At 34.3% G+C, this 27,090-nt stretch overlaps 1 protein-coding gene across 3 annotated transcripts in view; it reads left to right on the forward strand.

Annotated features, from left to right (window-relative positions):
* Positions 1-25,375, forward strand: part of ZDHHC21 (zinc finger DHHC-type palmitoyltransferase 21) — a 77,907-nt gene extending 52,532 nt beyond the window's left edge. For 2 of the 3 annotated variants that reach the window (XM_039256579.1, XM_039256578.1), the window contains 3 exons: positions 6,297-6,340; positions 6,888-7,061; positions 13,587-14,781. In XM_039256579.1, coding sequence (XP_039112510.1) covers positions 6,297-6,340; positions 6,888-7,020 — 177 coding nt within the window. In that variant the 3' untranslated portion in view covers positions 7,021-7,061; positions 13,587-14,781. Of the gene's footprint in view, positions 1-6,296; positions 6,341-6,887; positions 7,062-13,586; positions 14,782-25,356 lie in introns of those variants that run through there. The other variant, XM_039256581.1, reaches the window with a different exon arrangement.
* The last annotated feature ends 1,715 nt before the right edge of the window (positions 25,376-27,090 follow it).

Raw genomic sequence — 27,090 nt, forward strand, 5'->3', positions numbered from 1 at the left:
CATCAAGAAACTCTGTAACAGCTGGTACAGCGCCTTCTGCTGAGGTTCTGACAGTGAGCTATTGTATACCATGACACTGCTCTGACAGTTTATCTAAATTTTGTATACAAGCATTTTTGTTTTCTGGGCACCGTGGAGTTTATATAATAGCTTAAGCTTTTGATGGTGTCTCGGGAGCATCGTGCTTTTCTCAGTTGTGGGGAGGTTGAGGGTAGAGCAGGGAAGATGTATTTAGCTGTGATTTTGTGCTTTTAAATTCTCAAAGGAAAAAAAATGAGCTTTTGCATTTGTTCATAGGTACTCTTGTGGGACTCTACTTGAATTGCTAAAGCTAGCTTAAAGTAAAGCTTGTCAAATTAAAAGGGAAAATGTCCTTCCTTCCCCCACGCCCCAAATACCAACTCATGGTTACTTAAATAAATACAGAAGGAATCACAAATGCAGGGGTGGAAATTTTAACTTCGTTATCTTATGCAGTGAAAAGTATCTTATGTTCAAAATGTTAAATTAGTTTAAGTGAGATTATGTATTAAATACTGTTCTCCTTAATCAGACAACTAGTGGGCTTACCTGCCATTTACTATGTACCCAGAAATGTGGTCCTGAGATTATTAATCCTTATAATTAAATTTTGCCAGGTATCCCACTGAATCAATGTGAATTAGTGGCATTCAGTACAATATCTGTACAGATTATGTTTGGTTTACTCAACTCTAAATCACCATTGCAAATATGGAAATTATTGCTAATTATGCTGAACCCAGCTCACTTATATTTCTATAAAGGGTGCTGTATATAGCATTTTGTTTTCTTTTCTGTATTTTTTGTTTAATAAAAACAAAATATTTCTAATAGAATACTTCTGCTTGTAATATTATATGAAGTATCTTCTCAGTAGCTTTAAAAAACCTAGAAAAATCATTACAATTTAGAATATGATTTTATGCTCTTAATATTATATGCTAATATTGGCTATTTACTATTTCGTTGAACTTTGAATACATAGAATACTCTAGAACCTGGGTTTTCCCATGCCAAAGAATTAGTTGCAATACATACTAAGTTACATTGCATAGTATATAAAAAGCATTTTTTTATTATGTGTGGAATTATATTGCTCTTTAGAATAATATGTTCCTGTGTGAAAAATATATTTATTGTATCATCTCTCTGCTCAATGTTGTAACTTCTCTATATTTCTGATAACATTGAGTAATTAAAACTATTTAACTATTTCTTCCATAGGAATACTGCATTTTAATTTTCTCAAAGCATTACTAATTGCTTGAATGATTAAAACAGTGCTTCTTTTTGGGGAAAGCAGTTAAAGCTTTGAGTTTTCAGTTTACTTGCAGTTTTTCCACATTCACATAAAACGCACTTTTTTACTTAAACATTTTTTAAAGTTATATTCTGATGTAATTTTCTCATGTTCTGTATCTACATGCACTTTTAAAATCTGATTTAAAACATTACTGTAGAATTGGAGAAAACACAGAATCCTATATTTATAGTTAATTTGTAGCTCTTTTCCATGAAGATTTGTAGGCTTCTGGCACATTCCGTCAGTATATTAGTTACTCCCTAAATCTCAGCCAGAGAGTCACATTAGCCCCTCTTACTTACATTGGTAACCAAAAATCTTACTGCAGGTATAATTTTGTATTAAAAATGTAAGCGTAGTTGACCTAGAGTTGTTGACCTAGTTGACCTAGAGGGTTGATTGCAGTTTCCAGCTGTTTCAAATATTTAGTTTAAGGCTTACTTATACAATATGTTATTGCATATAACCATTCTTGCTGGCATTCTCTGTATATTCTTATATAGTTATCTTGTATACTTGTCTACTTTCACTAGACTGTCAAGCTCCTTGATCCTAAGGACTGTGTTGTAATAGGTCCTCAGTAGATTTTTGATAAATGGATAGATGAGTAAGTGAATCATTGTTTATGTACATAGTACTTATTTTCTCAGCTGGATTGTAAGTCCCTTGTGGACATTGGATTTTATCCATGTAGTCTCCCGTTGGCCCTGTCATTTTATTGTTCGTTATAAAACCCACTTTTTTACTTAAACATATTTTTTAAAGTTACATTCTGATGTAATTGAGATTATATTGCTAAGCCCTCTCAAAAGGAGTATAGTAGGCAACATCAGTAAAAAGTAGGACTCCTGCTTATTGAGGAATTATTAAGGGTTCCAACATTATATTGACTCATTCAATCCCTATAATAATCTATGAATAAGGAAGTCTTAATTGAAAATTAAGATACAAAGCTTTAGTAACTTTCATAAAGTTTTATACAGCCAGAAAGTAGCTTGTTGAAGAGAAGAACAGGAATTATTTTGGAAACAAATTTTCAGGGATCTACTGCCTTCTCACTTTAGTTCCATGATTGACTAAATGTTTATGTGAACTTCAGGTTTCTAATAAAAGATATAGCTGGTCCTCTATTGGTGGATAGAGGCTTAAAGAACCACCTATTTCAAATGAAGAATATATTGAGTTCCGGTTTCAAAGGAGGAGAGCTATGATTAACAGGAAATGTTCTCTCTTTGGATTACAAAGGAAAAAATTAAGCAATCACACTGTTTCTGTCCATGTTCAGCTAGTTGAGTGCTGGAAACATGCATCGAATACCCACTTGGAACAATGTATAATGCTAAGTGCTATGGAAGACACAAAGTTAAATGAACTGCTGTCCATTCACTGATAAGAGGTGCTACGAAGTCAAGCCAAAGTCTGTCTTAGAATTAGTAGACATTAGTAATAGATAAAACAGGTGTATGATCTCTAGTTGTGAAAAAAGTTCCTGAGTGATTTTTAACTCCAGATTAAATCAACAGTCATTGAATTATTGTATGTGCAGCAGAGTAAAAGAAGAACAAAGAGTTCAGGCGATCGTTGAGGCTACACTGAGCTGTCTTCATGTCTTTGTGATAGAATGCTCTTAACTTTCATCACGTTTGTAGTTTGGCAGGTCTAGAAACTCCATTTTGAAAATGTTTCCAGAGTTAGGCCCAAAGGCAATGACTTCGACTTCCAGACTCAAAAGCATTGGTCATATAAACCACATTGCTTATTTCCTTATGTGGAATCGTCAGGTGTACCAAAGGACTTTCAGCATATTCCTTGTCCTATACAACAACATACATGGCAGTGTTGCTTGGTGAACTCAAAGCAGGATGAGTCGGTTGAATGGATTGGATCATCAAGCTGTCTGTTCCAAGAGGGCTAATTGTCTGGTGATAAATTCTTGCTCTTTGCCCTCCACTCTTCCTACTTTTTCCAACAGACAATAAGTACTTTCCTATCCCAGTCTGCTAGGAACTTTTTCCCCACTATTTCAGATATAATCTCATTAGTTAGGATAGTTTAACTTATGCTCTTAGACTGAACTTGATCATTAGGGTAAGATCAGCCAGGAGGAGAAGATAAAGTATAGCTTTATAAAATAGGTATAGCCCATATATAAGTCCTGCTGTTTCTAGTTTATTCTTTTTTAGAAAATAAACTTTTCAGTTTTTATATATAGGAAAGCATTCTCCTGTATCTCTTAGTTATGCAGATTGATGGAAGTCTTAGATATTTTGATCATTAGACTGTCATTGTGACATAAATATTTTTCTGAAGGTAAGATATCCTGATTGAAGATGACCTAGTATAAAACCTTGTTTCTTGTCATTCCTTGAAGAATAAATTTTTCTGGATAGTTGAGTTTTATAAAGAACTAAGAATTTATAAATTATACTCCTTGAAGGTTATCTTATTGGTCATTGGCAATTATCTTATTGGAATTTCCCGATGGTCACTAATGGTATTGAATATTTTATATTGACTTCAACTATCTACACCAAAATCTATTTTAAATGTACTGAAAATGTCATTTTTTTCTAAAATATACTACATTTCCCCAGCTTCATCAAACAAAAAGTATATTAGGGGTATCTGGATAGCTTGGTCGGTTAAGTGTCCTACTCTTGATTTTGACTCAGGTCATGATCTCACTGTTCCTGAGATTTTGCACCACTTGATCTGGGCTGAGAGCGTATAGCCTGCTTGGGATTCTCTCTCTCCCTGTCTCTCTGCCCCCTCCCCCACTTGTGTACACGTGCTTTCTCTCAAAATAAATAAACCTAAAAATTATATTAAACCTCATTTGTCACTTTTGGAAATAACTTCCGGCTTCAGCATTCCTACTGGTAGTAGCCTCTCTGCTCCTCTAGTTTGCAATTCCTGCTGTGCTTACAAATGTGATGGTGTGATAACTTGTGTTGCTCTGTAAGTGTCAGTGACATGTCTGTGACCTGTTTGGTTGTTCAGAATCAAAATACACATTGTTCTTATCACCGTATTCTTGATAGCTGGGTTGCAGAGCGTTATGCATTTGCTGTTTCTAGAGGGAAAATAGTGGCCTTCTTTGGCTAGCCTCGCAAATCCTGTTGAGAAAGTCATGGCAAACATCACATTCCTCGATAGAATAACCATCTGTTTATGGTCACGTAACAGGTAGTATTCTACTTATTTCTTGAACCAGTTTCTGGAAAGGTGTCAAAGCACTTGAAAGTAAGAGCTATTCCCACATGAAATCTAAATCCAAAATCTTTGAAGATGAATCTTTTATCACCACAAATAAGTTCCTCAAAGTTTTAATCAGATTGTAAATTTATGCATAGTAAAAAATTTCTTACAGTTCTAGCTATGTAGTCTGACTTTGTAATTGCCTTTCTTCTCTCAAAATGGTTTTTAAGTATTATCCATTTGCATCCAGTTATTTACCTGTTCTAAGAGCACTGACAGACTTCTGTCCTATCTTTTCCTTTGCATTTTTGTACAAGTTGCCTTCCATAAGTTGCCTTCCTTGTTTCGGGGCATCCTGTCACCCATCAGTGCCAGGAAACCGTTAGAATTACTTGCTTCACTTTCTCTACAGATGTGGGAGCAGAGGCCCAGCTTTCCTCTAAGCCCATGCTCAAGGTTCTCATGTATTTGCAGACTGTGTTGTCACAAAGTAAAACATTATTTTGAGGAAATTATGCAACGGAACTGAGAAAAGTTAATTATAAATAGACTTGTCATTGGATACCATGAATTTCAAAGCATGATCGGAAAACTGATGAATATGGAATATGTGGCTAATCTACAATCTTGTCACAAATTCCTGGGAAATATGGAAACAAAACACTGCCATTGATTACTCTGTCATCTAAAAAAATTAGATTTATTTTCTCATATGTGGGCTAACCATAGTTATTCAACTGTTCATACATTAAGAACTTAATATTGTGAGATGTTGATATAACTTCCGTAAAGAGATTTTTTAAAGTTGAAGTGCTTTTTACTAGTATCATTGGAAGAGAGTTCTGCAGCCAAAGACATTCTTGGGATTGGAGTTGCTGCCCCAGATACTTGCATGAATATGACTGCTTAATAACAGTACAGTTAACCTGCTGCCTGTGAGCAAGCTATTAAGGATAAGAGGAAAGCTTCTCTAACTCTTTTGGGTATTTCAGAGAACATGTTTTGTACTACTTTGAAGTGTGTTGAAAGTGTAAATGTAGATTTAAAATAAGATTGTCTAATTTGTGTTCTGATCATTTGGCTATTACTTATTTCTCAGTCTAGGATAGATCTTCTGTATATATGAATGGAACCAGCATGTCTAGAAGCAGCCTTCTCTTTGCTGACTTGCTTTGCTGACATATTTGTGTGAGAGCTTTATAGAAAACATAGAATAAGAAATTGTATTATGAAGATAGTGATGTTTCTGTTGGGAAAAAAAAAGAGTTTCACTTTACCTTTCAGGGTAATAGATACTGTAATAAGGCAAATGCATGGTTTGCCCTGTTGAACTTGTGTTTGTTTATAAAAATCCAGAACCAGTAACACTCTAGCTCTTGGCAGTTTCCTGTTTATTAAGTGCCTTTCACTTGTCACTTTGGTATTTATTTTGTAGCACATATTCACTGGCAGTTGAATTAAAAATAGATCCTACACTTTTGAAAGAATTCTCAAGGCAAATGTAATAAAAGGTTATATTTTAATAAAGTGAGGCTCCTTCAATTTTTGTGAGGTTTTGTAATCGAATACATTTTTTTTGGCACAATATAATGTTCATTCTGTTTTTGTCAGGGGAATTTCAGCAATATATGCAGTTAATTTAAAATTCTTAGTACCCATATGTAAACTGTTTAAATCTTTAGTCGCTGAATATGATGAAAAGCATCAGAGATACAGACTAAAGTCTTGATAACTTTGTTAAATCTGAATATAATTTTTCTTTAATTTTTAATAGGATACAACATCCATTGAAAAGATGTCAAACTGTTGTGAAGAAATGTAAGTATAAAAATGAAGTCTGTAATGCTCTTAGTGAAAAATGGAAACAGCTGGCCACATGTGAAAAATGCGTGCATGTAGTGGAAAGATAACATAATGATGGCTTTTTCTTGGTGCCTTGTCCAAGGCCTGAGCTGGACAAGTGTGTCCCAGTCTTACAGTAGGGGTCTTCAAGCCATGATAGTTTTCAAACAAAATAAGTACTGGTCGTTCTTGTTCCTTGTCTAACTAGAGTAAGTTAAATTATTTGTCCCAAAAGTACATCAAAAGAGATTTGCTACTGTGTTGTTGACACACATTCTGTTAATCCTGAGATTCTCCTCTGCTTCAAAAGTTCCCCTAGGTTGATTGACGACACAGATACAATATCTGCTAGCCAGAGTTAAAACTCAGCTGCATGCCATAATGAAAGAAAAGCTGTATTTGTAATGCTGGGACACAATTCATCAGAGTCCAGTAATGGATCCCCAGCCAACCTGCATTGTTTTAGCTGACTGAAGTGCACCATGGGAGTGCTGTCTTTCACTAATAATGCTGTCTTCTGTAGATCGAGGCCCCGAAAGCCATGGCAGCAGACCTTCTCAGAAGTTTTTGGCACTCGTTGGAAGATCCTGTGGTTTATTCCTTTCAGGCAGAGGCAACCACTGCGAGTTCCCTACCACTTTGCCAATCACGTCTAAACAGATGGATGGTGGGCACAGATGGGTCCTCCATGCTGGAAGTGCGTTACAGGTTTTCTGATAATAGAACTATGACAGTCTTCAAGTCAATTAAAATCCACCCACCAATCTTAGGCATCATAATGTGCCCCAGGCTTTATTTTAATAGTGATCTTGATCCTGTTGTGGGACTAATACAAGATCTATATTTAAGTTTTAAAGCATGTTTACTTTCAAATTAGCTTTCCGCAGGGATTTCTTTAAATGCTTTTGTTATTAAACCCAAAAGGCAGTGATTGAGATAAAATAATTGTACATAATTTTTTTAGTACTGACAGTGTTACAGATTTTAATTTATGGCAAATTTCAGATGTTTATTTGAATTTTTTACTCTCAAGCAGTACTCACCAAATCTGAATTTAATTCTTTGGGTTTACAAAGTTGATACACCTTTTATTATATGTAAATCTTCTTTTTCAAATGCATAATAATTTAAATAATACTGCCTTTTATATATGTGCTGCAGGATTTTTTTTAATGCAGTATAGGATTGAACAACAAACAATAAAACAACAAAAACAACAGAAAAAAGGCAGTGTCTTCTTAGAAGTAGCTTTCTAATTTTTCTGTTTTTCTCTTCACCAAAAACAAAATAAAAAGGCCACTAAAATAAAACAACTACCTACCTTATTTTCAAGGAAAGATTAATTTCTTTTCCATATTAACTTTTCCATTTCTTTTCCCTATACTGACGTAATTGTTGGTTATTGTTAAAATAATTGCTCCATGGCGGAATTTTTCACCAAGTGGGCATGTATTCTATTTTACGCTAAGATTTTGATGAGCAAAAAGGGTAGAGAATTTGCAATAATTCCACAGATACCTTTTCTAGTATGGTTATATTAGAATGCATATGTTTTTAAAATGCTAGTATAACTAGATAATATATAATGTACAGTATAAAGAGGAATATTGTGCTTTTGAAAAACAAATATAATATACTTTTTACTTTTATTTGCCTACTAGTAGCTCTGAAATCACACACTCAAGGTTTATATGTAATAGATATTGGCCAACTAAGAGTGAAATTTTATTCATAGGAAGTTGCTAATAAAAGTAAGTAATTTTTGTGTACCTATAATCACCCAAATTGAAACGAAATTTTAATTGGCCAACTATAAATTTGGATTGAGAGACCTTTTGTACTTAGTACCTAATGTTAGGAAATGACCGTAAAATAAGAAAATATAATGATCTATATTTATCGTTAGCTTATACAGATTTAAATTGCTAATGGTGATGGTCTCTTGGAGAGCATAGAAGATTTGTGTGAAAAGACATTTAGCATGCTTTGAAAAAAATTCAGCTTTTACATTTTTTTCCGTTAGAATACTGCAAAATCCATATATCCTTTTCAGTGATTTATGTCCTCACACTCTTTCCCTTGAAGAGAAGATTAAAGCGGTCTTTTGTTCTTGCAACATACCAATATTTTCCTGTTAGTTTTGAGAGTAAGGTGTCAAATCTGAGAAATCATGAAACAGAAGATTTCCATTGTCAGCCAGTTAACTCTACTGTAGTTAGTTCTTTCAGGAATTGTAAATACCTTCTAAAATAATTGAGTAAGCTGTTCTCAGAGATACAAATACCATGTCTTTCATGTTTTGACTGCAGTGCTTTATTATTTAAAAACTTGGAAGTGGCAGATGAAAATATTTATTGGTGCTGATAAGATGCATAGTAAATTTAATATGAGATGTATATTTATAGAGCTTAATGAACCACACAATTAGTATGTTTGTGTCAGGCAGCTGGGTTGGGTTTTGTGCAGGCTAACCTAGGGACCACATTGGTCTGTTGACAGAACTGTTATAGGGAAGTAACGTGTAGATATGTAGATAGATAGCAGTGAAATGCCTTATGCTGTATACATTTCTGTCAAGTGAGAACCTTGAGGAAAAGCAAAACCAACTGTAGACCCCCTAAAGAGCTTCATGGACATATTTATATTTCACATAGTAGCAGTAGTCACTTTGAAAGGTATATACCTGGAGATGTTCATTGCCAGTCTCTGTCTCAGTAACGGGAGCCAGAGGTGGTCCTTTTCCCACTCTGAGGATTCTTGTTTTTCTTAGATTTACCACTTCTGGGCACATTTTCTTCCCTATTTTCTCTTTACCTTCCCTGTCCTGATCCCTCTATCTAGTTCCTCACAATTATTGGGGTACAAACCGATACGCAAAGCAAGGCATGTTTATTTTGTTTGAATGGCAGAGATGCTGTATAACAATCTATGTAAGAATCTATACTAAAGCATATCTATATATACTTATGCGGTAACTTTCAGTATGCTCAAGTTAGCACGCCTAAGTGTGTTTATAATTCTTGAGCAATGACTTGAAAGAAACCAACTGGCAGTTTCCTAGGGAACACATGAAGTCTAGTTGTGTTCTGTCTGCGCCCTCTTTTGGCTAATTGGTGTAATTATACTGGCTCTAGAGATTTACTGCTCCACAGTTCATTGTACAGCCTAATTCTAAACATGCCAGAGGTACAAATTTAGGGGAAGTGTAAGTACAAAAAATGTAAGAGTTTATGAAAATCACTGTGTTCCTGTTTATGTCGGCAATGTCTGGATCATACAGATATGATAACTACTTTGCTTCATCTATGTATATTATTATGCTTTTTTATTGTCAGTTAGAAATTTGTATCAGATCAGGTTAAACAAATGTAAACCATTTCATGAATTTCATTTTAAGCCTTATTTTGGCAAATTAAGTGCTTAGAATTATGAAAGCCATTACCTAAAATTACCAATTCATTACAAAACACAGAAACTTACTGTAGTTAAATTGGCAAGCAGGTATCTAATGTGTTTTAATGAATATCTTAAAAAAATACATTTAGTTTTTTTAATCTCAGTTTTGGAATGATTTTTTTTTACTGGTTCTGTTGCATTAAAATAATAGATTAGTAATTCTTTCTATACTTCATTCTTTTTTTTTTTTTTTAACTCCCATTCAGAATTATAGCTGTAACTTTAGTAGTCATCATATTATGTATTTTGGATAACTGTGAAAATAACTAATGATGTTGAGCCTTAGAAAATAGTTATAAGTAGTGAAATTACTGATATAATCTACTTGCTGGATGAAGTTTTTACATATAAACATTCCACTTTGTTTTAAGCAAAATATATGCTAAAGGATGCTTTACATCAGCAATTCTTAATTGGGCCCCTGGAAGTGAAGGATTTTTAGCTAGATATTCTGAGTTACACCTCTTGAACAGTTATATCTGTTGTTCTCTTCTGTAAACAAAAATGTTTATGGCCCCAAGATTGTAGGCAAAAATAGACTGAGTTCAGAATCCCCCAGACAGCAGGCATCAGTTAAAGAGCTTTTGGTCCTTTGTAACCAAGACTTCTAGTTTAAAAATACGAAGCTAACTGGTGTTCCATTAGAAGAAAAATCCTATTTGGCTTAAGAATTTTATTAACAATATTTAATGTAAGAGATAACCACATTTACAATTTTAGTTAATGCTTTAATCTCTTTTAACAGAAGAAAGCATAGATTACTTTTAGTAGTAATGGAAGTACAGAATGTAAGCCAACATAATGCTCTATGTAATGACTAAGTTAAAACTTCTGTCAGATGGAACACCAGTGAATTTTTGCGAATGCTTAGAGGTATTTTTCTCTAGGATGCTGGCTAATTATAGCTATTCATTATCAGACTTTTTCAAGTCACTTCCATAAAAGTAGTTAGTTGTGAAGGTGTGAGTCACCCAAAAGGATATATTATTTTGGAACGCTAATCATGAAGACTTAGGTTAGGATGACTCTTTGAGCTAGGAAGTGTGAAGTAATGTAGAGTATGACCACACACTTTCCTATGTATTAGACCAAAGGGCAGCTCGTGCGTTCTCACATATGTTGCTATAAAATCGTGTGTGTCCAGCCCTGGTGTACAATGGCATGAATGTTAACAGAGCTAGTCTCTCCCTGGTCTTTTCTCTAGTCTCTAACTACGTCCCTTGTGCTTTATATATGAATAGCTCAAGTTTACTAAACTATTGCTGCTTCATTAAATAAATTTTTAACATCACCTCAAATGTAAGTAGATATACCTAGAATTTATTTGGGAAAGCTTATATGTACAGACATTAAATAATTTACTAATAGATACAAGTTTTAGACTTTTTTTTAACCCAACCTATTCTTGCTTTTGAAAATGTAAGTATTGGCAAATGTAGTCAGTCGTGTACATGTAGTATGTTCTACTTGCTAGTGTTATTAACCATACAATTAACACCTGAATGAGTGTATTATTTAATGTCATTTGTTCTACTCTAAGAATCATCCTCAGATTTTATCTATAAATCAATAATTTCACTATGCTCTGAATTTAGCCATTTTCAATTGAATCCTAAAATATTCTACCGTAGAATGTGAGAAAATAATAGAAGCAAATTATTTAAAGTATTTTGAACCAATGTTGTTTTTTTATGTATCAGCCAGTATTTAGCATTTCTGCTGCCTTTGGGATAATGATGGTTTAATTTCAGGAAAGTGTTTTCTCTGATGTCTTCTTTCATCATCATTCTGCAGTTTTTAACAACAGAATTTACTGCATTTTTGTCTGTTCTTCAGATGTTGTAATACTTCCTGCTAGTGCTAATTAGAAACAGAAATAACAGTGGTATTTACAGTTCTTAAGTTGTTATTACCAGTATTTCCTATTATCATTATACATATTTTTACTATGATATGTCCTTTTCCCTTGTCCACCATAGAGGGCAGATACAAATGAGTTGTGAGTCGCCAAAACTGGAGACCGAGATTAGAGAAACTTCCGAAGATGGGGAGAAAGGTAGTCGGGACATGGATAAGTAGCACCTCAGCAACAGGGCTGACTGGAGATGTCTCTGTGACATCAGGAAATCCCCCAGTTAGAGTCATTTTAGCCTGATCTCTCGTTGATAATCATTTTACTGTAAGAGTTGCTAATGCATGTAAGCTTTTAGCGAGACTTATTTATACTGCTGATTCTCATGAGTTGGCCAGATGCCTTTGAAAAATTATTTTAAATTTTACACATCGTAATCATGTAGCATATGCTAACCTGATGTGTCACGAGTAATGTGAAAGGTGCAGCTATTTAATGCAGAGCGGAAATGAATAGGTTGTCCAAAGTTTGATTGGAAAATCTGGGACCTTTTTGCAAGCCGCCTATTGCAAACAAAGGATACAAAGTATTATAGTAAATTTGCCACCAGAAGGAAAATTAGCAATTTGTGTATAAAGGGTGATTTTCACTTTACAATTTGGGCTATTTTGGAGTTCTTGTACCTCCAAGGTCACCAAATCTTTTGGTATCGTGAACACCTGTTGCAGCTAATGTAGCACTTACCTCAGTTGTTCAGCACTTGGTTGGATCCTTTTGATATCGATAGCTTTATATATAAGCAAAGGTGTGGACAAAACAGCAACACAAAAAGTATATTTCTTTTTGTGGTTTTGCTTGCCTGTTTGACCTAGTACAGGGTTTAATCGGATAGGCTGGTAACTGAAGGGAAAGGTTGTCTGCGTGTCGCCAGCTCTGTGTTCTTGCCAGTGTGCACTGGGTGATCTTTCAGCCTACTGGTGCCTGAAGTTAGTGTTTTACAGCCTCAACAACTAAAACATCCTGGTGCTACTCACTTTAGCATTGAGTGACATTTTTACTTCCTGTACCAAAGAATTATTTATTTAGTTTTTGTGTGTTTTTTTCTTTCTTTCTTTTTTTTTTTTTTTTTTTTTTGTTGACTGGGACTTGGCTTCTCTCATCCTTCTAAACAATGTTCCTAAGAAAATTTTGATGAACACACCTTAGTTTTTGCACACTGCTGCCTCAGTTTAATTGGTTTTAAATGTCTCTCATTTGGACTTTCTTTTAGGCATATTAGTATGGTTTTTCATTCTGTATTTTAATATAGATTGGCTACTTTAAAAGGTAGTTTAATAGGTTGAGGTTACAAAAGATAATTGAACACTTTTCACAAGATTGTATTTTATTTCTGCAAGAATAAATGAAAAATAATAACTCTTTTAGCTGTGCGTCTTATTGAGCCCTTTTAATGAATGCTGAAACAAAGTGCTAAAATGAAAAGTTATAACAGGCTCATTCTGATTACAAATGAAGTATTGTTTATCTGTCTATGTTCGGGTGTGTGTGTGGAGGATGATTTTCCAAATGAAAATAAAATTAAAGAACAACTTAAAAAGTATGTATCTGCACACACACACCACCCACATACACACACAGGCTTCCCAGGAGGAAATGCAATTGTACCTTGATTTAAGCAAAACTACTAACAGAAAATTGAACTTCACAAACACACACACCCAAAAGATGTCTGGATATTGTTACTCGCTTTACATGAAAATTAGAATAAGATTATTTTCAAAACTAATTCTGCTTAGTGATTTGTTTTACCAAATATGGGGAAAAAATGCCCTTTAGAAATACTTGTAATTGTCCAAATGTAGTACTGCTCTCTATGTACTCTCTGCTGGTTCCCTGTTTTTTATTTTTCCACAGATTTTTCAAAACACTTATATAGTGTCCTTAAAACTGCAACTTGAAGTGGTTAAAATTTCTGGCAAGAAGATAACTGTTCATGTATTGGAAAAGTAGACAATCACATTTGAAAATGTTTTACATCATTTTCAGTCAACTGAAATCAAATCTCTCCTTGAATGTAGATACAATATATGGTTTTGCAGTGATTTCTGAATGGAAAAAAAAGAGTCAAGTCTGAAACTTAAATGGAATATGACCTAGGATCATTTGAATTATATATAGAAATAACAGATGTACATGCCATTAGAGGTAAAAGGACAATTTATTTGTAAGCAAAATGGAAAGAAGCAACATTATGTCTCTAATTGTCAACAATATATTTCCTAGATTCTGTTGCTGCAATATTGGTTCTGAGTTATTTGGCTTGTTTATTACTTAAATTTCTGTGGCTGAATGCAATTACTTGTTCAAGTTATTGGTAGTGGAGAGTTCACCACTATTTGTTGTCCTCCCGCGATGAATATTAAAAAGAAGTTCTACTTTAGGTAGAATGAAACAACTATGATGATCCACTAGGAAGACTTCCTCCACAATCAGAGAAGTAAGTTGCGAATCTAAGGGGGCGGGGGGGGGGCACCTTAGCCTTTGGGAGGCCTGAGCACAGACAACCATGCTTGTGTGAGCTGTGTGTCAACAGAGTAGTCTTTTTAAAAATATGACTGGTGAGCTTAATGAATGGGCAAAATCTGTGATATTTTGGGGTCTCCTAAAATTTTGTGTCAACCTCAAACTGTGTCTAATGTTATATCCTTAAAATAAAAGACTTTGAATAGTGGTATGTTCCAAGTGCCATGTAAGGATCCTGTTTTCGAATGTGTCAGGCATGTTTTCTTAAATCTGAGTGCTGCTTGGCTGCATTGTCTGTTTAACCTTGTCTGGTCCCTCAAGAGCATTTAAAGAAAATCTTCAGTAACATTTCTAGTGCTGATGGTAACAGGGAAAATAATGGTTGAGAGATTGGAGGCCAGACTTAAAAGAGGGAAGAAGATGACAAGTAGGAGCCATGTATCTGAGATACACTTGTTTAAATGAAAGATCTACACTGGTTCTTAAAATGAAAAACCATGTATCTACCTTAAGAACAATGTTTTGTGTGTTTTTTTTAATTTATTTTAGTGATTTAGTTTTTATTCCTGCAATATTTGTTTTCCTTTGCAGATGGTTTTTAATTTAAATTGTGGAATTTTTACTTCTCTTGAAATGTATTATGTACTGTATTTTTAGAAATCTTATTTTTAAATAAATATTTTTCAAAAACAAAGGACTGTCTTTCTCCCCCCACCTCTTTATTTATTAACATCAACCCAGACTCTAGATTTCAGCACCAAGAGGTGATAGGCCACTTTTTTTAGTTTTATGTGATTTGGATGGTGATTCATAATGAGTAGCCTTTTGAGGACATTGTTCTACCATAATCTCAAATTCATCACACATCAAGAAGAACTAGGTACACATACTAGGGTTGACTGACAAACACAGTATTCCCAGTCACACATTTTTGTCTTGGAGATGACCCATATGGCTAGATTCTGTCATCCAATTTATTTACCATTTATTGTGCCAGACACTATTTTATAGGATTTTTTTTTCCTTTGAGGAATAATTTACATAAAATGCAGAACATTTCAGGTATACATCCAGACATTTTAGAGCTAGGGATATTGAAATACTCAAGGCCTTTGTTCTCATGGACTTATATCCTAAGAGTTTCTGGATAGCTTTTTATTGACAAATTTCCTAAGTTTCAACTAACCGCTTTACTTGCCCAAGTAAGAAGTCGCAAAGGAAAAGTATATTAGTGAATATAAATTGGTCAAAGATACCATCTGAAAAGACAAATCGGTACATCTTAGAAACCGTGAAGGACTGTAAACTGCCCTGAGATGGGAAGATACAGGCTTAACTTTATTTTTAAAATTCTTAGGTTTTTATCAGAAAAATTACATGGATAAATATCCTGGGTTACCACTTAAATGACTCAGTAGAATGCAGATAAAACTACAAACCTTACTGCATTGGTGAATGAAAGCAAATTGGGTCTCATTCTGACAAACAAGGGTTTTGAAGATTTAATCTTGTTTCATTTTCAGTTTCCTTTGCTCTGATTCTAAGCAACATTTACGGTAGTTATACTTCTTGAGTGATGATCAGTTACAACGATTCTATATCTCTTTGTTCATAGGACTCCTTTACATTCTTAAGAATTACTGCAGGCACCAAAGAGGTTTTGCTTATGTAGGTTATCTTAATTACTATTGGCTGTATTAAAAATTAAAGCTGAGAAGTATTTTATTTTATTATTTATTTATTTATTTATTTTTTACAAATAGTTTATTGTCAAATTAGTTTCCACATAACACTCAGTGCTCATCCCCACAAGTGTCCTCCTCCATGCCCATCCCCCCTCCCCCCACATCCATCAGTCCTCAGTTTTTGTCAGCATTCAAGAGTCTCTGGAAGTATTTTAAATGCTTATTCATTGGAATAACAATAAGCTGATTGCATGTTAACATAGGTAATGTATTTTTATTTAGAGACTCATGAGTTTATATTTTTTGCAAAGTTCTAATATCTGCCATCATAAAAGAGATTTGAAATCTTATACTGTTCCTGCATTCAATCCGTTGCATTGTTATTTTGGTTGAAGTATCTAGAGAAATCTGGCCTTATGCAAATAGCATAGTTGTGAAAACGAATGTTTCAATATTTTCAAGTGGCTGTTCATATTCTTTGATACTACACAGAAACTCACCAAGTGTTGGTTCCCTGAACTTTACTTGTAATGAGGAACCAGAAACAATACCAAGAAACTTTTGTTAAAGTTTTTATTTAATTCCAGTTAACATACAATGTAATACTAGTTTCAAGTGTACAATATAGTGATTGAACACTTCCATACAACACACCCTGTTCATCACAAGTGAACTCCCTGATCCCCATCACCTATTTAACCCATACCCCCACCCCCACCAACCCTCTGGTAACCAGCAATGTATTCTCTATAGTTAAGAGTCTGCTTCTTGATTTGTCTCTCTTGTTCATTTGTTTCTTAAAATCATAAGGTATTTGTCTTTCTCTGACTGACTTGTTTCACTTAGCATTGTACTCTTTAGCTCCATCCATGTCATCAAAAATGGCAAGATTTCATTCTTTTTATAGCTGAATAATATTCCATATATATTATTACGGAATAATATTACATATACATACATACCACATCTTCTTTTTAAAGTTTCTTTATTTTGAGAGAGAGAGAACAGGGGAAGGACAGAGAGAGGGAGAAATAGAATCCCAAGAAGGCTCTGTGCTGTCAGCAAGGAGCCCAAAGTAGGGCTTGAACTCACAAACCACGAGGTCATGATCTGAGCTGAGATGAAGAGTTGGATGCTTAGCTGACTAAGCCACCCAGTTGCCCCTATACTACCTCTTTATCCGTTCACTAGTCAGTGGACACTTGAGCTGCTTCCATATCTTAGTTATTGTAAATAATGCGGTTATAAACGGGTGCGTGGATCCCTTTGAATTAGTGCTCTTCTATTTTTTCAGTAAATACCTGGTAGTAGGATTATTGGACCTTAGTGTAGTTCAATTTTAATTTTCTGAGGAACTTTCATAGCTTTTCCACAGTGACTGCAGCAGTTTGCATTCCCACCCAACAGTGCAAGAAGGCTCCTTTTTCTCCACATCTTGCCAACGCCTGTTGTTTTTTGTGTTGTTGATTTTTGCCATTCTGACAGATGTGAAGTGATATCTCATTGTAGTTTTGATTTGCATTTCCCTGATGATAAGTGATGATGCGCATCTTTTCATGTGTGTTGGCTATCTGTGTCTTCTTTGGAGAAATGTCTGTTCATGTCTTCTATCCATTTTTAATTGGATAATTTGTTTTTTGAGTGTTGAGGTTTAGAAGTCCTTTATGTACTTTGGATACTAATCCTTTATCAGGATGTCATTTGCAAATATTTTCTACCATTCTGTAGGTTGCCTTTTAGCTTTGTTGATTATTTCCTTTGCTGTGCAGAAGCTTTTTATTGTGATGAAGTCCCAATAGTTCATTTATGTTTGTGTATCCGTGGCTCAGGAGACATAGTTAGAAAAATGTTGCTATGGCTCATGTCAGAGAAGTTACTGCCTGTACTCTCTTTCAGGATTTTTATGGCTTCAGGCCTCACATTTTAGGTCTTTCATCCATTTTGAATTGTGTATGGTGTCAGAAAGTGGTCCAGTTTCATTCTTCTGCAAATTGCTGTCCACTTTTTCCACCACCATTTATTGAAGAGGCCGTCTTTTTCCGGTAGGATATTCTTTCCTGCTTTGTTGAATATTAATTGACCATATAATAGTGGCTTTATTTCTGAGTTTTCTGTTCTGTTCTATTGATCTATGTGTCTTTTTCTGTGTTAGTACCATACTAACAAAAGTCGGACGCTCAACCGACTAAGCCACCCAGGCGCCCCTCTCTTGCTTTCTAAGCCAATTGCTATGGGGACTCATTTTTTCCATGCACTCCCCTGTATGTCATTCTGTCTCTTGCCCTTCTCCATAACCACAGCTACCTCCCTACCACAGCAGCCACAGTCTGTTTCTCTCTCAAATCAAGTCTCTGCATTTTCTACCTTCTTCATTGTGGCCTGTTCTTTACCTTTAGTTGTGGAGTTTGTTCTGCCAGTCTTCCGACTGATGATCTGGGGTATTTGGGATGATTTGATAATTAACCTAGTTGTATTCATTGGAGGAAGCAAGCTAGGGTCCTCCTACTACAGCATGACCTTTTGGACTCTCCCCAAAGAACTTTTGGTATTTTGTTACATTAAAATCCATTGGTCTCTTTTTTCCCTTTGGAAAGTTATCTCAATTCCTACATGATTTTGTGACAGCATTCATTGGTCATTTGGAAAATATTGGAATAATGCAAATCTTCGAGTGTTGATAAATTTAATTCTATAAAATTAAATTTGATCAAATTAAAAATTTAAAAACTTAATATTACTACCGATCTTGTTAGAAAAGTTAAGTACTGGAAAGCTGTTAAACTCATAACACGTTACATTTTTCAAAATTCTAGTTTTTACTTAAAAACTTGAATTTTATCATTGGTAACCACATATTGTCAGTTTTCCTTGAGGTGACAGGATCACTTCCCTTATTTTTGAAAATTTTTTTTCAGATACCTACATCTGAAAACCCATAATTTGTCAGTTACTCTTTCAAGTAAAAAAATAGTGTTCCATGAAAAACATGGCTAGTTTAGGAAACTCAAACAGGTACACCCGTGCTTTCCCTCAAGAATAACAATCATACTTGGGAATGCAGATGAAATTCTTTATGTACTGTACTTCCCATATTGTCAAACAGAGTATTAGAAAAGTACTCTAATATCAAGATTTACTTTTATTTTTTAACTTTTTTCCAGCTTTATTGAACTATAATTGATAAATAAAAGTTTCATATATTTAGGTTGTGCAATGTGATGTTTTATATATATGCAATGTGCAATTATATATATATATATATAATTTACTATACATAGTGAAATGATTACAAAACCAAGCTAATTAACATACCTATCACTGAACTCATGTCCTATAGGGCTAATGAAGTTGAAACTAACAAAAGATTTAAGCATTATTTTTCAAAAAACTGTTACCCCATTCAGCTATTGTGCCTGATTCACCCAATCAGCTATTTCAGACCCACAAACATTCACTAGCTATCTCTGAAGAAGCATGGACTGAAAGTCAACTTATATGGTTTCAGCCTGTGAACAAGCAAGTCCCAAGTAAAGCATTACTTCCCAGACATAACAAGCTTAAGATCCCATCTGGTTTTTTTCAATATAATTTATTGTCAAATTGGCTAACATACAGTGTGCAAAGTATGCTTTTGCATTTTGAGGTAGATTTCTGTGGTTCATCACTTGCTTACAATACCCAGTGCTCATCCAAACAAGTGCCCTCCTCAATTCTTATCACCCATTACCCCCCCACCAACACCCCCTCAGTCACCCTCAGTTTGTTCTCCTATTTAAGAGTCTCTTATGGTTTGCCTCCCTCCCTATCTGTTTGTAACTAATTTTCCCTTTCCTTTCCCCGATGGTCTTCTGTTAAGTTTCCAAAGATCCAAATATGAGTGAAAACATATGGTATCTTTTCTTCTCCAACTTATTTCACTCAGCATGATACCTTCCAGTTCCACCCACGTTGCTGCAAATGGCAGGATTTCATTCTTTCTCATTACCAAGTAGTATTCCATTGTATATATAAACCACATCTTCTTTATCCATTCATCAGTTGATGGACACTTAGGCTCTTTCCATGATTTGGCTATTGTTGAAAGTACTGCTATGAACATTGGTGTACATGTGCCCCTATGCATCAGCACTCCTGTATCCCTTGAAAAGATGCTCAACATCACTCATCATCAGAGAAATACAAATCAAAGGCACAGTGAGATACCATCTCACACCAGTCAGGGTGGGTAAAATGAACAACTCAGGAAACTACAGATACTGACAAGGATGTGGGGAAATGGCAACCCTTTTGCATTGTTGGTGGGAATGTAAACTGGTGCAGCCACTCTGGAAAACAGTGTGGAGTTTCCTCAAGAAATTAAAATAGAACTATCCAATGACTCAGCAATAGCACTACTAGGAATTTATCTAAGATCAAGATTTAATAAAACTAATTATTTTTACTGATTCATCAAGGACACTATTAAGTGAAGCTGGCTTATTTCTTTTCTAAGCTGAAGTTTATTTGAATCTACTTAGTTTTTTCCTCTTTTTTTTTTTTTTAGGGAAAAAAGGCAATGGAGGAAGATAGGGCAGAACATTATACATTTGAGACTCAAGTTCATTTACTCTGGTATCTGATAAGTGAAAAGGAATGTTAGCTGCTTAAACAGAGTTTGCATTTGTTTATTCCTGCTTTTGAAGCACTTAAAATATAGCATCCTTAAAGATTTACATCTATTTAGTCTTGTTACAGAGACAAAAACTAAAAATGCATGATAGTATTATAATACTGCAAAACCATTTGAGAAACTGCCAGATGATGTAGATGAACAAATCCATACAAATGCTGCTCTAGGCTGACCAATTACCCATATGAACAGCAATTATATTAGCGTGCAAGGGCAATTGGAGGGAAAATTGGACCCTGTGGACATCCAGCTGAGCAAACAGGACTGAGGAGGATGTGTGTTAGTTCGAAAGAAAAAAATATATCTAAGCTGACTTAAAAAATATGTGTATCAGTTGCAGCATATTCTTTAAATGTCCTCTGGTCACTTAGTATTTTTCAAATTAGCCCTCTTCTCCAAACAACAACAAAAGCCTCTGCTTAGATCAAATGCCCAAGTAGTAATGTGTTTTGCATGTAAAAAATACCAGAATAATTCAGGAAATAGAGAACTTGAAATCTACAAATCCAAACATTCAGATGCTACCATACATATGCACTTAAGCATGTCCTTAGTAGTTTAATTATGGCATGGTCTGGATTATATTTATCCTTCTTAGTACTGAAATTTACTATTTTTATAACTAAAAATGTTTTGTACTTCTTAAGTGACAATTCCTGGCAAAAACTGATTAAGGATCTAATATGATGTGGAGCTTTTATAGTTTCACGCTTAAAGTATGAATGGCTAATCCTTAAGGAGTAAGTAATGACCATCAAGTTAATGAAATTTGTTCTATAAATTCTATAAGCTGTGTAACTGTAGGCCCGATAGCTTCCATTCCTTCGAGCAGGTTCATATTTTAATGGCAACTGGAAGTAACTGATATCAAAGTTTTTGGGGTGATCTATACTTCTTATAACTTGATTTCTGATTTAGAGAGTTCTTGAATGTTTGAAAGCATTCAAATATTTGTAATATGGAAAAGTATCCACAATATGGAAAATACCAATCCATCCAAAGTGCTCTAAGTTTTGCCATCCATTTTCCACGTGTATCAAGAATTCAGAAAGGGCACAGCAGTTTTTTTCTGTTTCATGGTGTCTGAGGGCTCAGCTAGAAAAAAATGAAGACTATGAAGGAGTCAATCACTGGAGACTGCAATTAGCTAAAGCTTCATTTACTCACATGTCTGATGGTTGATACTGGCTGTCAACTGGGACCTAGCTGGGGCTGTCATCAAGAACACCTCTTTCCAGGGGTGCCTGGGTGGCTCAGTCAGTTGAGTGACTGACTTCAGCTTCGGTCATGATCTCACGGTTCATGGGATTGAGCCCCACGTTGGCGTCTCGCTGCTGTCAGTGTGGAGCCTGCCTTGGATCCTCTGTTCCCATCTCTTTCTCTCTCTGCCCCTACCCTGCTCACGCTCGCTCTCTCTCGCTCTCTTGCTCTCTCTCCCTCCCTCCCTCCCTCTCTCTCTCTCTCTCTCAGTGGTAAGTAAACATTAAAAAAAAAATGAGCACCTCTTTCCATATGTCTCTTTAGGCTTCCTCACAGCATGGTGGCAGGGTTCCAGAAGAGAGTGGTCCAGCAGACTCAGACAGAAGCTATATCACTTTTTGTGACCTAACCTCAAAGTCATAAAACCTGTCAAGATTCAGTGAAAAAAGAATGTAGACTAGTTACTGGGGAGAATGTCAAAGTCACATTTCACAGGAAAAGCTTGTTGGTTGGGAGATACTGTTGAGGACATCTATGGAAAACAAAATTTGCCACAATCATTGTCTTATGAAAGAAGTAAATTATCTTCAATCATTTTCCTTAAGATTTCTGGGTTTAATCTTGTGTTTTAAAAAGTCTTTCCTAAATGAAGTTTGTGTATTTTTCTTTATTTTTCAAAAACTTTGATTATGTTGCTCCTTTGCATTATGCTACTATGCTACTAAGTTCATTTAGAGTTTATGAACATAAACTCTAACTAACTTTAATTTTTGTAAACTTCAAAGTTTTTTGTATACTTCTATAAGCTTTTATTTTTGTAATAAGTGTGTAGTGGGAGACTAAGTTTAAAATTCTTAGGTGTACAAAATGTCACCAACACAATTTTGTTTTGCATAGCTTATTTTTTTCATATCTTATTTGTAATATCACTTGAGTTCTTGAAGGTATATTGCATGCAGTTAAGTCTTCTAATTATTATTGCTAAAAATTTCAGAGGCATTCACCTATATTTTTCTAATTGTTAACTTCATGTAAGAAATGGTATTTTTAAATACCTCCAACCATTTGAAACAAAAGCCTTTTATGTTTTTGTTTTCCAGAACTTCACAAAAATAGAATTATCAATTTACAGTTTGCCCTCTTTTTTTGAGAGACTTCTGCTCAGCATGTTTTTGAGATTCATTCATGATGTATCAATGTTGTTGTTGTTGTTGTTGTTATTCTTTTGAATGAATACTCCTGAATTTGTTACCTATTCCATTTTCTGAAACCGTTATGAAAGATTGGTATTATTTCTTTAAACATTTGATAAATTTCAGCAGTATAAATAAATGGACCTGAGCTTTTTTGCAGCTTCTTTGCTGGAAGATTTGTAATTACTCATTCCATTTGTGAACTTGTTATAGGTCTATTCAGGTTTTTCCATTTCTTCTTAAGTCTGTTTGGGGAATTTATGTCTCCCTAGGAATTTGTCTATTTCATCCAAATTGTCTAATTTGTTGGCACAAGTTTGTTCATAGTATTCCGTAGAAACCTTTTAATCTCTGTAGTGTCAGTAGTGATGTCCCCTTTTTCATTCCTAATTTTGCTAATATGTCTTTCTTCTTTTGTTAGTCTACTTTAAAGTTTGGCAATGTTGTGATCTTTTTAAACATTTTTAAAGTTACTTTTTAAAATTGTATTATTTATTTTTGAGAGAGAGAGAGAGAGAGAGAGAGAGAGAGAGTGTAAGCAGGGGGGTGGACAGAGAAAGAGAAAATCCCAAGCAGGCTCCATGCTGTCATTGCAGAGCCGAATCTCAGGAACCGTGAGATCATGACCAGTGCTGAAATCAAGAGTAGGATGCTTAACCAACTGAATCAACGAGGCACCCCTATTGTGATCTTTTTAAATGACATACTTTTGATTTCATCAATTTTCTCTATTTTTTTTATTTTATTGATTTGTACTAAAATTTCTTATTTCTACTTTATTTCCTCTGCCTGCTCTGAGTTTTCTAGTTGCTTTTCTTTTTGTAGTTTCTTTATTGTTTTCTGACTAATACTGATTTTTCAAAGCTATAAATTGCCCTCTTAGTGCTGCTTTAGCTATATCCCATAAGTTTGATCTATTGTGTTTTTGTTTTCATTCAACTCAAAGTACCAGTAAAACCTCGGTTTGCGAGCATAATTCATTCCAGAAACATGCTTGTTATTCAAAAAACTTGTATATCAAGATGAGTTTCAAGAACCATTGGCTCAGTTGTGATCATGTGATGTTTGGCCTCACATACTACTTGTATCACTCGTTTATCAAGTTAAAATTTATTAGAAATGTTTGCTCATCTTGTGAAACACACACAAGTTACTTGCAATCCAAGATTTTGCTGTATTTTCATTTCTCTTATGATTTTTTGACCATGGAGTATTTAGAAGCATGTTGTTTAATTTGCAAGAATTTAGAAATTTCTCAAATTGATTTCTACTTTTGATTTCTAATTTAATTCTATTGTGGTTAGAAAATGCAGTTTCTCAATTACTTTTTAATTTACTGAGATTTATTTTATATCCTAGCATCTGATGTCTCTTGAAGAATGTTACAAGTGTATGTGAAAAGAATGTGCATCCTGCTGGTTTGGGATACAGTGTTCTTTAACTATCAGTTATGGCAAGTTGGTTAATGTGTTCTTTCAAGTCTTCTATATCTGTAGTGGTTTTCTGTCTAGTTCTTCTCTTAATTATTGATATTAGTGTATTGAAATCTCCAGATATTGTTGTTGAATTGTATATTCTTGTTTTAATTCTTTAAGTTTTTGCTTCATGTATTTAGGGTTCGTTGCTAGATGAATGTAGATTTATAATTGCTAGAGCTTTCTGGTTGTATACCATACTGTTTGGTTTATAACATAGACTTTATATGTACAAAATATATAGAATGTATATGTAAATGTGTATATACATGCACACAGTAACACAAAGGAAGAGAGGAAATGGACCTATATTGGAGCAAAGTTTTCATATTTTGCTGGAATTAAGTTAGTGTTAATTCATAGTAGATTTAGTGAGTTACAATGGAGATTCTAATCACTGGAGTAACCACTAAGAAAATAATCCAATAAAATATAATTTAAAATCAGTAGAGGAATTAAAATGGTACACAAAAATATATATTTAAGACAAAAGAAGGCAGTAGGAGGGAGATAGAAGGGGGAAAAGATTTAAGATGTAAGATAGAACACAAATAGTAAAATAGTTTATATAAATCCAATCATAGCAATAATCACTTAAATGTAAATAGAATAAAAAGCTCCAATCAAAATGTACAGATGGCCAGACTGGATAAAAAAAAGCAAGATTCAACTGTACACTGTCTACAAGAGAGAAGAGACATAAGTGGACTGAAAATAAAATGATTGTAAAAGATAGACCATGCAAGCAATAATCATAAGAGAGCTAGAATAGCTACAATGATATTGGGCAAAAGAGATTTCATACCAAGAAACATTACTGGAGACAAAGAAGGATGTTTTATAAAAGAGATATACTGAAGGATAATGATTTAATAATATCAATAATTTTTACTGCTTCATGAAGGTTTCTTAAGTGAGACTGACCTTTTTTTCTTGCAGATTTAATGAAGATGAACAATACAATGATTACGAATACAGTGGGATGTTCTGTCTTGATTTCTGCTAAAAGGCCATAAAGCATGCTTTTGAACTGCTGAGTGAGGCCATTTTCACTTAACATAATTATCATTATGGTTGTGTTTAAGTTTAAGATCTTGCTATTTTTAAATGACTTGTCCTATCTTTTTTCTGTTTCCTGCCCTTTTTGGATTAATTTAGTATTGCTTTAATATTCCATTTTATCCTCACTATTGGTTTATTAACTGTACCTCTTTTAATGTTTTAATGGTTTCTCTCAGAACTACAATATGCCTCTAACTTACCAGCCTATTTTCAGACATTATTATTCCACTTCATGTATAATGCAAAAATCATATGACATTTTGTTTCCATTTTCCTCTTCTTTCCTTTTGAATGTTGATGTCATATATTTACTGATACATGTGTTATAAAGTTCACAGTAACATTGTTATTACTTTTCTCTTAACAGTCAATTATCTTTTAAAGAAGTTTAAAAGTAGCAAAAATATTTTTAAAATTTGCCCATCTGCTTACCATTTCTGGTGCTTTTCAATCCTTTTTTTAGATCTTGGTTTTATGTATATCTTTTTCCTTCTGTCTGAGAATTTCCTTTTACATTTCTTGTGATGCAGGCCTGCTGGTAATGAATTCATTCAACTTTTGTTTGGAGAAGTTTAATTCACCTTCATTTTTGAAGGACATTTTTGTTGAATATAGAATTCTAGCATTGGTGGGGTTTCTTACGCCACTTTTAGCCTCTTCCGTTCCATTGTTTTCTGGCATGCATATTTTCTGGTGAGAAGTTTGTTGTAGTTCTTTGTTTTTTTACCCCTTCTACTCAATGTATCATTTTTTCTATCTTGTTTAATGGTCCCTTTATCTGTGGTTTTCAGCAGTTTAATTACGACCTGTCTTGGTGTGGTTCTGTGTGGTTATCCTGTGTGGGTTCATTGAACACCTTAAATCTATGAGTTTATTCTTTTCACAAAATTATTAAAACTGGCCATTATATTTTCAAATATTTTGTTCACCCCATCACTTTTAAACATGTTTTAACACTTGATATAATTCCATAAGTTACTGAAACTCTGTGTTTGTTTGTTTCAGTATTCTGTCCATCTGTCCTTTCCATTTGAAAAGTTTCTAGTATGGTGTTTCAAATTCTTGGATTTTTTTCCACAGTTAATCTACAGTTAATCCCATAGAGTGAATTTTTCATTTTGACTTATTTTTTATTTCTAGAACAATTCTTAATTCTTTATAACATTCATTTCTCTTTTTACCAGGTACATATTTTCCTTCAAATACTTAAACACAATTATAGCAGTAACATTTTAAACTGTGTTTAGACTTGTCTGTTAATTCCAACATTTCTGACATTGTTGCATCTGTTTTTATTGACTAACTTTTCTCTTCATTATGAATTACATCTCCTTGCTTTATCCTATGTCTAGTAATGTTTGGTTATATGTTAGACTTTCTGAATTTGACATTTTAAAAAAATATATGTTTTTATTTTATTTTTGAGAGAGAGAGAGACAGACAGACAGATGTGAGTGCGGGAGGGGCAGAGAGAGAGGGAGGCACAGAATCTGAAGCAGGCTCCAGGCTCTGAGCTGTCAGCACAGAGTCTGATGTGGGGCTCTAACTCATGAGCTGTGAGTACATGACCTAAGCTGGTCAACCACCTAACCAACTGAGCCACCCATGTGC

The sequence above is a fragment of the Hyaena hyaena genome, unplaced genomic scaffold (assembly GCF_003009895.1).
Source record: "Hyaena hyaena isolate Hyena2069 unplaced genomic scaffold, ASM300989v1 scaffold_573, whole genome shotgun sequence".
NCBI lineage: Eukaryota > Metazoa > Chordata > Mammalia > Carnivora > Hyaenidae > Hyaena > Hyaena hyaena.